Source organism: Metarhizium album (assembly GCF_000804445.1).
Source record: "Metarhizium album ARSEF 1941 chromosome Unknown scaffold_10, whole genome shotgun sequence".
Lineage (NCBI taxonomy): Eukaryota > Fungi > Ascomycota > Sordariomycetes > Hypocreales > Clavicipitaceae > Metarhizium > Metarhizium album.
Window position 1 is genome coordinate 807,585 of NW_024467584.1, and position 13,027 is coordinate 820,611.

The following is a 13,027-nucleotide window of genomic DNA, read 5'->3' on the forward strand; positions in this document are numbered from 1 at the left end:
GCTGGTGGTCGGGTTACGTTGGTGATGTTGCAAGCATGTGTGGAGGTCGAGTTGCGGTCGCGTTTTGAGGTGACGCAAAATTTACGCTGCCATCCGGCCGTTCCTGCTCAAGTACGGAGTACCAAGGAACCCACGCGCGGGGGCGATCAATGACGGCAGAACCATCACAACATGGGTGAAAACTGTCAAGGAAATTTCAAATCTCATCTACAGGCGGGTAGGAAAGTACAACAAGCTGTCCTGTCTTGTTCATGGCGGATGAAAGCCAAGGACAGTCACTAGACTATCCATCCCTCTGCGCGCCCTAGTACCGTGTACGTACTGGGTACCTACGCAAGTAGGAACGCAATCCGCCTGAGGCGACTTATTGACCACGACGACCCGGGCTTTGCTTCGACATCACATGTTTTATCGCCTTGGCTGCATGCTAATAGTGAAACCACAGGGATACTGGGATTTGTAAATTTGTTCCTGAAGCCGGTGACCTATGATATTCTAAGCCCTACAGAATAAGTGCGCCGTCTTGGCTGCGTTCCAAGAGGCAGCGCCGAGTCGCATCCATGCGCATCATGCTCCAATATGTGCTCAAGTACTATTCAAACGCCTCTCGCTGAGTAAAAGCAAACGCCCCAAAAGAAGAAAGAACAAACTCTCTCTCTCTCTCACGCCAAAGCGCACTGCTTGAAAACAGACCGAAACTGAAATGGAAAGAAACTGACATCAGCTGCGCAAAACCAAGCCATCATGCAAAACGCTGCGTCTACGTGTGTGTACTTGTATGAATGCTCTCCTTGCACAATCAGATCGTCAAAGTGGATCCATGACCGTTTGACTTCGCATCCAGACTGCGCGTACTCCTTGGAGAAAGGAATACATGACGACAACAAGTTCGTCAATCTTCCATCTATGCATCCAGAGGTCGACCCCCAGAAAGATCAGTCCCGGAAGGAAACCCTACATCTCATCTGAAACAAAGGCATCAACTCGCTTCTCCCCTTCCCATTCCTTGCAAAACCCTATCCAATTTCGGCGGAGACATTTTCGCTTCGATGGAGCAGTGCTGGTTGGCGCGGCTGTTGATGTTGTCCACGTCGGCGCTTTAGTGATTGGCGGTTGTGTACGTGTGCCAGGTAGAGGCCTTGCGGTCCTGCTGGTCTCGCCCTCATCCCAGCAACCCCACCACCTGCCCGGTGTTTCGCACGTGGCCGTTGGTGTAGAGGTTGTTGAAATGAGATCCGACGTTGTGGTAATAGTGTGTGTGGTTGTTGTCTTGTCCTTGCATCCAAACCAGCCCGGCGTCTTGCAAGTTGATGTCGAAGACGTGGTCGTGGTGGTTGTAGCCGTGACTCCCGTAGTTGTTGTATCGAGGCAGCCCCACCAGCCTGGAGTCTCGCAGGTCGAAGTTCGGGTTCGCGTACGAGTCGTCGTCGTGGACGTGGACGTTGTCGTCGTTTCTGTGCCGTTGCTCTCATACATTTTCCACTGGGCACAGTCTCGACATTCGGGAGTCGTGGAACACTCGGGAACGTCGTCATAATTCAAAATGACGTCAGAGATGACAGCTCGAATCTTGTGGGTTCCGATCCCTACACGCCATCCTTTGTCGGCGACAACGTCATAAACACACTCGCTTCCGGTATGGCAAGCCGTCTCCAGTGCATAGCCGGCGAAGGAGCAAGACGCAGTGGCGCCGTTGCAGGTGCCAATGTAGATGGGATCAGCCGTATGACCAAAGTGGTAAGCACCTGTATTTCCCCTCGTTTGGGGGGCTTTGGGATCGGAGCCCGGCGGTATGGGTAAACCAAGACGAGTCGCAGCAAGAGCTTCCGGAACCGCCTCGAATGTGACGACGGGCAAGCCGTACGTGAGACCTAGCAAAGAGCTGACAGCTCCGCCCAATGAGTGGCCCACTATCCACACCGTCGAGTCCGGATAACGCTCTGTGACGTTGGAGTAGAGCTCGCGGGCGGCGGCGTAGTATCGGCTTTCTTCTCGCAAAGATTTGGTGACGCATGTGTTGTTGCAAGAGTACGTGCTTGTGGCACAGTCGCAGACCTGGTGCCACGTCCACTGACCCTGCTGGGCGCAACAGCAACTGAAGAACAAGTTATCGTTAATTTTGTCGTTGGTTGTCGTCCCATCGCCATCGAAGACGGCAGGTGACGTTCCCTTGAGGCCGATGACAATGGTTGAGTTGTCATGATCGGCCCAGATATGCCCGCGCAGCCCATCGCTTTGCCAACCAAAGTCTGCACTGCGGTTGAAAGGTTCTCCTATGTCTAGCCAGTCGGCAGCATCCTCTTTCTCGACGTAGGCGTTGGCGGCCATGTAAGCCAAGCTAAGCACAGTGCCTTTATCCGTGACATCGGGCGAGGGAACATGATCAAGCGTCCATGCTGAAGCGTCGAGCACAGCAACATACCCCTCTTGACGTGCGAGCGCAACCATGGGATCGACAACAGAGGGGCGTCTGTCCACGAGGCGTTGAATGGTGTTGCTACGGCTCCTGGCTTTGAGATGGGGTAGGTCGTGTTCGGCATGACCGTCTTCGGCGGCAAGAAAGACGCGAGATGACGAAAGATCGTGAGTGACGTCCATGCTACGATGGAGTCGCGGATGTCGATGGGTACCATGATGATAAATGTGGCGAAGAGTAAACGTGTGGTCGGCTGGTTGGGGAGTTTCCGGATTCGGAGGCGTAACGATGGCCGGAGGCAGCAACAAATTTTGGTCTATAACGGCATCTCCATTGACGGTTGAAAGGCGGGAGGCGGCGGTCGATGAAGGAACTGCTAATAAAGATAACAAGAAGATAAATCTGCCGGCAGAAGTGCACCGCGCCAACACCCGGGGCGGCTTGGGACTCGATAACATAGTCAACGGCTGCCGAATCCGGCCCTGGCGGATGTCTATACCATGGGCGTATGCAAAGCTTCTTTGTACACCGAGAAGGAGGAAAAGAGAAGGAGTTGTTTGCAAGTAGGGAGAAAACGTGGCTGCGAGATGGGGGACTGAGGTCGGAAGAGAAGGATGCGCATGTGGACCGACTTGTCACGACTCACTTGAGCGAGTGACCATCAAGTGGGGGGGACCAACGGCGAAGTGGGTGCTCCGTGCTCTAGGTATTTGTTGGGTCGAGGGGACACCAAACGCCGACTGCGTGCACATGCATTCCTTTACTACTCTACACCTGTACGGAGTACGGAGTATGCGAACGTGCACCGAGGAGCTGTCACGAATCGTGTGCGTTGTTGCTCTCGAATTGCTGCGGACTTGTGTCGGTTTCTTGGTCGGCCACTGATGTGCACATGTGACGGCTTACTAAGCATGATACTTGCTCTAGTCCGAAGAAGTATGACCCCGCTTGGATGTATCATTATCTAAGCATTTCAATTAAAAGTCCCTCGCGACAACGCGGCGCACTCGTGCAGCGCGTGTCTCCAGATTTTCCATTCGGCGCAGCCAATCCGAAGCCGCACCGCCAACATTTGACCTCGAAGACAATTCGACAGCTTTGGCTGCAACGCGTTTGGCCACGTTTTTCTGCAACCTCTCTTCTTCTATGTCGAACCAGCGTCCTTGCGCACATCGTCCAAGATGACCGCAATGTGAGTGACTTAGGATCCTTTCAGCTTTTCCAGTCCCCCTTGGCTAGCAGCCGAAACGGCTATGCATCATGTCGCTGGTACCTTCGCGCGCCATGTTTGCAGCTTGAGCTACCGTGAACTCGCACTATACGCCGCAGACGATTCTCGGTTAACAGTAACTTCTTTAGTGAGAGCTTCGACAGCATCTATCTCGATCTTTCCAAGGAGAGTGGCAAGTGCAGATTTGCCGAGACCGGCTTCGGGTGGAAGCCGTCCAATGGCGGTGACACATTCACGCTTGACCAGAGCAACATTGGCGGGGCGCAATGGAGCCGGGCAGCTAAGGGTTATGAAATTCGAATTCTGCAACGGAGTTCCGGCATCATTCAGCTGGATGGTTTCCAACAGGAAGACTACGACCGGCTTAGCAAGGTCTTCAAGAACTGGTACAGCACTGTTCTCGAGAACAAAGAGCATGCGCTTCGTGGCTGGAATTGGGGCAAGGCTGAGTTTTCCAAGGCCGAGTTGACCTTTAGTGTGCAAAACAAACCCGCCTTTGAGCTTCCTTACTCGGAGATCGGAAACACCAACTTGGCTGGTCGCAACGAGGTGGCCGTCGAAATGTTTCTTCCCCAGGACTCCAATGACACGGGCACCAATGGGCAGCTCGGTGGCGCTCGCGGCAAGGGCAAGAAGGCTGGTGGTGGGAGAGATCAGCTTGTAGAAATGCGGTTTTACATTCCGGGTACAACCACTACCAAGAAGGAGACTGACGGTGACGATGCTGAAGAGGAGGAGGCCGAGGAGAAAAACGCCGCTACGCTCTTTTACGATACTCTCATTGAGAAGGCAGAGATTGGAGAGACTGCTGGCGATACCATCGCCACCTTCCTCGACGTTCTTCATCTCACTCCAAGGTATGGCGCCCTGAACAAACAACTCCCCCCCCTTTTTTTTTTCCTTCCAAGGACCCCACGAAGCGACTACCTGTCCTGCACTTGAGTCGCTAACACGTCTTTCAACAGAGGTCGTTTCGATATCGACATGTACGAAGCTTCTTTCCGACTCCGTGGAAAGACATACGACTACAAGATACAATATGAGGCCATCAAAAAGTTCATGGTTCTGCCCAAGCCCGATGAGATGCACTGCATGCTATGTATCGGTCTAGACCCACCTCTACGTCAGGGTCAGACCCGATATCCTTTTGTTGTCATGCAGTTTAAAAAAGATGAGGAGGTCACTATCGACTTGAATCTCGACGAGTCAGAACTGCAGTCCAAATACAAGGACAAGTTGGAACCTCACTACGAAGAACCCCTGCACCACGTTGTTGCCAAGATCTTCCGTGGTCTGGCGAACAAGAAGATTTCATCGCCTGCCAAAGACTTCATCACGTACGTACCTTCTATGATCCTTCAAGCCTCGCGCACACCCGGTGATGCTCTTTGAATTGCGGCTAACCCGCTATACTTTCTGCTCATGTCCAGTCACCGAAGTCAGTACGGCATCAAGTGCTCCATCAAAGCCAGCGAGGGTTTCTTATATTGTCTGGAAAAGGCCTTCATGTTCGTGCCCAAGCCGGCCACGTACATTGCCTATGAGCAGACGCAGTCCGTCACATTCTCCCGAGTGGGTGGTGCCGTCTCCACCTTATCTACCTTTGATATAACTGTCGTGATGAAGAACGGCGCCGGGTCATCGCAGTTCAGCAACATTAATAGAGAGGACCTCAAAGCTCTGGAGACGTTTTTCAAGCTCAAGGGTCTACGTGTCAAGAATGAAATTGACGAGGATGCCAACATGCTTGCTGCTGCGCTTCGAGAACAGGATATGGACGACTCAGATGAGGAAGTTGTCGCCGGCAAAGCGGATCGGGGCTCGGCAGATGAGGATGAGGAAAGCGTGGACGAAGATTTCCAGGCTGACAGTGATAGTGACGTCGCTGAGGAGTATGACAGCGCACATGAGAGCTCAGGCTCCGGCAGTGCTGAGAGCGACGTTGATGCTGATGAAATGGATGAAGACGAGGACGAGGAAGAAGCTGACGAGGAGCGTCCCAAGAAGAAAAAGAAAACTGGTTAAAATCGCCACAGAATTGTGGTAGTCGACGAACGGAGGAACTGAGTTGAGTCGAGTCCCTCAGTCTTTGGCTGATGGAGGCCAGGTGGTCAGATGCAGGGAAAATGACAAGTCTGTGATGTATGTACAAGTACTTTTAGGACACGGGTTGGGCGGCGTCAATAATCCGACTAGCAGGTATCAATGGAGAGCAGATGACAACGGACCGATGATTCCATAGCCGTCTTCACTGTCTTGGTGTTGGTTGCACTATATACGAAGCTTTTTGAGACTCTGTCGATAGTATGTCGTCGAGGGAATTAATCTTTGAACTGTACAGCCAGATACACTTGAAACGTCATTTTGGCGGAAACCTTTTTCCTTCTTTCCTGTTTCTTTTCTTTTCTTCTCTTTTTTTTTCGAGAATTGCTATGACGTTCATTTCGTTTCTCAGAGTCGTTTTCTTCTCTCCCAATTTTGTCTGGAACCTCTATCAAAAACCTTGCAGGTATATCCCGCAGCCTCGCCTGGAAAGAGCGGATGAGTAGTCACCTAGGGCCGAGCAGTTGAGGGGTTCACCCGCCACCATTCCAAAGCAGTCAATCCCGAACTTACTTGAATATAAACACACAAAAGAAGTTAGCTTATATGGTTCGACTTTTCGACACCGATGACCCTTGACAATGAAATCTTTTCTGCATACATCGAGGGCGTCCCGCGGAGACGCATTTCTGATCCTCTAGAAAAAAACGAAATGAGACGTAGACGCTAGATGACCTAGTCTTAGAGGGCTGGTGCACACATATGATAGAATACACCAAGTCAACAACAAAAATGGAATCGTCGTGCGCCTTCAAGTCCAAAGTCCAAAGAATGAGAGTAGATCTAATAAGCAAACAGGGAAAGCAACGCTAGCGAGAGTCAAGAAAGTGTACACAATGAAAGGAACAACTGTCGATATTTATGTATAAAGAGGTGTACCAAAGACTTTTCACAAAGGCGGCACTGTAATAAACCAAGACCAGAGTTCCGTGCGTCTATAACGATGTACTGGTTTCAATGTGTTCTCCTGTAACTGTAACTTGTGTTTGCGAGAATGCTGCAAACTGTCCGGCCGGAGAAGGAGATTGAGCGCCCAAACTTGTGGTTCTGGCTCTCAGAAGGACCGACTTGAGATTCTCTGTCGAGAAATCGGGAGGCACTTCATCAAGAACTTGGGACTCGCTAGCATGGCTTTTGTGGCAATATTCCCTGAGCCCATTCGCCAGAGTTGGGATCATGTCTGGAACATGATTTTGAGGCGGCGGATATGCATCAGCCCACTCTGGTTCATTTTGGTCAAGGGCTCGAGGCTGAGCTGTAGGTAGTGGTTCAGACTCGTCGGTAAATGGTCCTGCCATCTTATTAAGCGAGGAGCTACTTGCGGTGCACCGAGCAAGCGTCGTCCAAGACGAGTTGGTCGATCTATACTGCCTCCCAGTAGAGTTTGAGCGAGATGTGGAATTGGTCTCCATGGTTGAGGTGCTGCAACGTTGATCTATCAATGGAGAGGACCCGTGAGTTCCTGTCAATAAGTTCGTATTCTCATGCAAGCCAGACTGATCAAAATGTTCACCGACTAGATCAAAATCAGGGTAGGCCTGTTTTTCGGTTTCACTCGACGGCATTTGCTGTTGATAATCCCTGGGGAAGGGGAAGGAGGGGGACGGCATAAATGCTTGAGATTCCTTGAATGTGGAAAAACCAGAGACGAGTCTGTCGTCTTTGATGTTAAGGGGATGATGAACACTCTTTCTGTCACACCTGGGCAGAGAAAAATTGCTCGTAACAGCGGAATTCGGCGTGACGACCTCATGCTCCACGGGAGTTGACCAAAAACTAGCCGGGCTGAGAGGTGGTGCATCCTGCCCTAGGAAGGATGGAGAATCGTGGCTGTCGGCCGACAGCATCTCATTAGACGCAGGCTTAATCCCGCTCTCATTCAGTGCCGCTATCTTTCCGGGCGGAGTCATGGTGTCTCTAGCAGTGTCCAATGAAGGACGATCCCATTCGTAGTCACAGTTAGCTTCTGCTTCATGCTCATAGCAATAGTCTATGAGATCCTCCCAGCTCTCTCTTGTCGGCCTCCCAGAGTGAACCGGACATTGGGGATCATCATAAACGTCGCGATCCAATCCCACGATACCCAGGTCTCCAAGTGTCTCTGAAACAACACTTGTTGGCCTCGAATATCCGGTCTCTGATCGCAATGTCGGAGCAGATTGGCTGCCACGGAGAGATGATTTATTGCTTGCAAGGCTAAGCCTCGGTGGTCTCGAGATGCCGTACTGCTGCTCTCCTTCCTCAGGAACATCGGGTAGCGTTTCGTACGATACAGGCGCTGAAATTGCTAGTGGCCAAGTGGAATCCCGAGCACCCGGCAAAACAGGGGGGTGGCGGTTGTCAACAGATGAGGATTGGTCTTGCGTCCGGATGAGGCTTGATTCATAAGCCTTGAAATCATTGATTACATGTTCAGGGGAAGTCGTATAGCCGAAAGGAAATGGTTGGCGGACTTCGTTTTTTGCCTTGGTCCTGGCATCTGCATTCATGTTGATGGCGTCTGTGATATCTTGATAGCTGGATTGTCGGCTATCAACTCGACAAGGTAGCAGCGGACCAAATGGAGAAAAGCCGTCGGCCTGGACTGGCGATCTGGGAGGCCGAGGAGGGGGTTGTGACGATTTTTCCCGCACTTGTTCTGGTGACCGAATATGCCCTAAAACCCGTCGGCGCCTTGAGGAAGGGGGGGCATGGCGAGGCACTAGAGGCGGGCGAGAGACAGCTCCAGAGGTTTGCTCTTGGTACACATCATGGACAGATTCCGACGACACCTCACCAGCACAAGACGGGTATGTTCCAGGTTCGCCGGTGAACCTTTCGTCCCATGCCGCGGAGCCGTTCACGTAAAGCAAGCTATTGGCCAAGGTATCTCGCCGGGTGTGGGTGACGTGCTGGAAGTTGAAAGGGCCTGAAATATATGGTCGTCTCCGGGCCGCTTCATCTCGAGATGGTCTTCTCCTGGAGAAAATGGACGGGATGAGTCCTTCTCGTCCTCCGCTACCGGGATTTTCAGTAGTCGTTTCTCCCGAATATAGTGAGCTAGCAGACGAGATCTGGGCACTACTTTCGCGCTTGGATTTGCCTCGGCGATGGAAGAAGCTCTTTCCAAAATTGTGCATGCTTTCGGGGCGATCTCGGGAGGGGATGCTGCTGTCGTTGGACCTAATGGATGACCTGCGAGCGAGGGACAGGTGATCCAATGCCAACTCCCAAGGCAGACGCTCAGCGTTCATGGAGGACGAGGACAAGGACAAGGACAAGGAATCAGAAGAAGCAGCCCTATGCCCGTGGTGCTTTTTCAAACGGGATGCTCGCTTCATTTGCTTTGTGAGCTGCCGCAACTTCTGGGGAGAAGGTGGGCTGTCGAGCGCAGGCCCAAGGAAGTCGGCAATGCTCGCACTTGACAACTGCTCCATGGATGGCGAGTAATCAGAAACAGAATGGTGGTTTGAATTGTGTAGATGTGGTGGAAGGTCGCGGCGTGTTTGGTAGTTTTGGGTCTCTTTCCGGCGTCTGTGTGGGCACTGCATCGTGGTATCCAGAATTCAGGGCCATAGCTCCCATTCCAAGCATCTTTACTCAACAGTGCAAGGGGGAGAGGGCGACGGCAAGATTTGTGCCCCTAAAAGCTAGACAACGGCTTTGGCCCACCTTGACAGCCTTTGTTCAGAACCCGGACTCCGTTATGATCGGCATACCAGCGCGGTGGGATGGGCGTGTTGCTTGCCAGGGCAGTCCGCAGTCTGAGACTACGTACTCGGCTGTGGGGTTAAGTGACCGAGCAGCCGAAGCTAGTGAAGAAGACGGTAAGGGATTGACTTTTGAGCTGTAAACGACACCAGGACAGGGGTGTTCCCAAGGTCCAGCTGGAACCCAGCAGCCGGCAGAAAGTGTCCGGGGTGGATGCGGGCGTTGAGGACAGAGGTTGGGTCCGGCCATGGTACGTACCTCGGACCCGGCGTCCACGTTGTCACTCTCCAAGCCCGTGACAAGGACTTGCTGTGAGAAGTGGCAGTCGGCGTTGGTGTGTTGATCAGTCGACATGTAGCGGTCTTGACACACGATGCATCAAAATGGAATGCCCCCGATTGAACTTGGTCTTTTCATGTGGCGGCTCTCCGGACAGACCCCCTCACAAGCAGAAATGACGATAGTACTAACTAGTACCTCCTCCGTACCCAGGTAGGAAACGCACCAATTATCCCGTCTCCATATTTAAACCCGGGATGACTTGCAGATACCATTGCGGTGTGCCACAAGATGGAAAAGCACGCGAGAGTAGCGACCCATTGGGTCGAGAGAAACGCACCAAGCCGAGATGGAAGGCGAGATATGAAAGTGGTTTTGGGCCCCCGAAAATTACACTCGTCCTCCGTTGTCCCGGTGCGTCAGGCGGCAACAGGTGACGAGGTGTGTTTTTTTTTTCCTTCTTTTTGATTCGTACTGTCAATCTTGTGTGTAGTTTCCCTCTTTGTTGGTCGTCGACTTCCAATTCCCTTGCACAAGCAGGGCTGCTTAGCCGGCGCCGCGTCATGGCGTGTTGGGTGATTCAAGTGGGTTCCGTCAAGAGAGAGAAATCGCGCTTTGGTCCTCCCACCAACGTCCGCCAACATGCGGCGGGCGCAGCCTGCACGGAGCTCTTGTAATGTACTTGTACTCCGTACATGGGGATCTAACCCTCCCGTCACCCACACACTCACTAAGCACAAGAAGTGCGCCGCCACCAAAAAAAAAAAAAAAAAAAAAAAAAAAAAACCACGGAGTAGCGTGAGAGCAGGTCCTCTTGTTCCCCAGCTCGCTCCGTCACCCGGAGTCCGGAGTACGTGCGCAGGCCCTGCATCTCCCCTGTCCATGGTTGCAACTTGCAAGTCGGTGTGCGCCAAGTTCTTTGGGACTTCTTTTGATGCCTTCAGGATGTCGATGCTTGGATGCTATTTGGCACCTCTTCAAGCCGCGCGTCCTGCTTCACTATGAATATCGGGACAGTGGAGTGAATGGCCGAGGAAGATTGCGGAGATTAGTACTACTACTAGTAATAAACCGACAAGCACACCAAGCTTCACAGCCATCATTAGCCCCGTTTCATCGAGGGAAGCAGACAACCTGTGTCTTGCCCTGACAAGAGGCAGCACGCGTACGGAGTAATGCTGGGCAATTTGATCCGTTCGACAAGGGAGAAACCGTACTTGTACTGACAGCAGCCGCAGTGTGGAGCGCGTGATTCCTGCAACAACGCCCGTGTGGCACATATCATAACGGTTCTTGCGGTCGCGTACTCTGTACGCTGGTCAGCGATCTGCGAAACATGTGGTATAGACAGAGGAGGAATATTGGGGGCGCCGTCTTCATCAGCGCGCCACTCAACCAAGTGAACAAAGGCTGACTTTTGTCAGCAGCGGCGTGCCATGGAGCATCACAAGGTCCGACTTGCAGAGGCTGTGGCAATATCTCCTTGTCGTCTGTCATGAAAGACGGCTCGCTTGCTTTACTAATCATACCGCATCAGAGACGATGCTTACTGGTTACTCCGCACCTCTCTCTCTGTCTCTCTCTCTCTCTTTCTCTCTCACTCTCTCTTTCTCTCTCACTCACTCACACACACACACACTCTCACACACACCAGTCATCAGCACTGCAGAATCTCACCCACGTGGCCAGAAGGCAAATCTGGCTTTGTTCGCAGTAGTACGGGGTAGAGAGGTAAACAAGCAGACAACTCGTACGTCGAGACTCCAAAACAGCCTTGGACAGCTATTCCTTGGTCGCAGCTACTACTCTGAGACAGATGTCCTTGTCCCTCCCGGGGTAATAAGCTTTTGCCGATGTAACAGCTCAACGTGGGCACGCGCGACGGAATGGGAGGAGTCGGCCTACTGCAACAATGCAAAGCCTCCAGGCCATGATTTCCCAGGTCATTTGCCGAGCATCATAACAAAGGCCAATATAGCCTCGCAGCACTCCTCGGGACATACGTGCCCCATCTGTAAAGTACCGAAGATGCTGGTCCCTGTGGTTGATGCTTAAGCCATCGGGGTTCATGGAACGTCCTCAAAGCGAGTCAATACCACCTATCAGTCACCTTGGTACATCCTTACTTAAGTAGCTATTGCTCGGGATGTCTAGAGTATTTTATACCGGAGTAGAAAACAACTGACCCTGGCAAAAATGGAGAAGCCAAGGAAGGCACGGCGCCCCGTCACACGCAACGCACACGCAACGCAACGCAACGCACCGACTCTCTCTGCCTCGCAAATGCGGACCCAACAGCCGCTTGCTCACGTTGAGAAGCCTGCAGTGAAAAGCACCCCCATGTGCGGAGTACTCCTGCGTCGGTGCCTACCAGTCCGGGCTGCCGCGTGGCGGTATACGCGCGCGGCCCCGGTTTCTGAGGACGGCAGAATCGTCTCAAGACAGGTCAAAGGTTGTAACTTAATAAGCTGGTCAAAGGCCTGATGAGGATGAGCTGTCTTGCAACAGCTGATGAAGCTGAGCTGAGGACAGTCGCAGAATACCCCTCCGCTCCGCGCGCTTTATAGTGCCTCATGTCTCCGCACTAGTCGTTGTCCCCGCCTTCCGCGGCGGCCACGACACCGTCGGCCAATTGACGGCCAGCAAGCCCGCTCTGGCGGTGTCTGGCGGTGTCTGGCGGCGACGGCATCCACTTTTTTGACCACGGCTTGACGCGACGGTGGCATGTCACCTTCTGTCTGGTGTGTCCGGTTTTGTCTGCTGTGGGCCCGACAAACATTTGCCGGCCGCCCCCATCTCTGAATCGTAACGTCCGGCTGTTGCGTGTCACACAGTTGCAGTGGATAAGGTCTAGTCTGTTTCGCGCTATCCCGTGCTCCGTAGAGGCGTAAAGGCCAACGATTCTTCCGGATGATGGCAAGAACTGCCGAAAGTCTGGGCTGGTGATGAGACGTGCGGGAGACAACAGATGCTCTCTCCGTCCGACTTCCGGGGAGGGGTTGCCGGCGACCTCGGACCCAGCCCCAGCCCCAGCCCCAGCCAGGCCCCTTGTTTAGCTGTGCGGACTGGCAGGCATCCGCCATGTGTCATGTTGATGATGCCCAGGCTTGTATTTCTTGTTCTTGAATCTCCGAACTCTCAATTTATTATTTTCCACTTCACGTCCTTTGTTTTCTGGTCATTTTGGTGTTTCCTCGGTCAAGCACTCCGGACTCTATTTCCTGCCAGTAGCGTTTCCCCATCCACCCTTGGACGTTCCACTTTTCCCAGCTGGACCTTTTTTTTTTTTTTTTTTTTTTTTTTAAAAA

At 52.6% G+C, this 13,027-nt stretch overlaps 3 protein-coding genes across 3 annotated transcripts; 1 reads left to right on the top strand and 2 right to left on the bottom strand.

The window, feature by feature from the left end:
* Positions 1-1,162: 1,162 nt before the first annotated feature.
* On the bottom strand, positions 1,163-2,598 carry MAM_04674 (autophagy lipase; the record flags this gene model as incomplete). Its single annotated transcript, XM_040823472.1, has 2 exons — positions 1,163-1,454; positions 1,520-2,598. 2 exons carry the CDS (start codon positions 2,596-2,598, stop codon positions 1,163-1,165), a joined length of 1,371 nt encoding a protein of 456 aa, XP_040678725.1.
* A 999-nt stretch (positions 2,599-3,597) lies between these two features.
* On the top strand, positions 3,598-5,672 carry MAM_04675 (FACT complex subunit pob3; the record flags this gene model as incomplete). The annotated part of the gene is made up of 4 exons (XM_040823473.1): positions 3,598-3,608; positions 3,746-4,504; positions 4,613-4,984; positions 5,078-5,672. The coding sequence occupies 4 exons, from the start codon at positions 3,598-3,600 to the stop codon at positions 5,670-5,672; spliced, it is 1,737 nt and encodes a 578-aa protein (XP_040678726.1).
* A 1,013-nt stretch (positions 5,673-6,685) lies between these two features.
* MAM_04676 (PAK-box/P21-Rho-binding protein) lies at positions 6,686-8,983 on the bottom strand (the record flags this gene model as incomplete). Its single annotated transcript, XM_040823474.1, has 1 exon — positions 6,686-8,983. The coding sequence occupies one exon, from the start codon at positions 8,981-8,983 to the stop codon at positions 6,686-6,688; it is 2,298 nt and encodes a 765-aa protein (XP_040678727.1).
* Between the last annotated feature and the right edge of the window lie 4,044 nt (positions 8,984-13,027).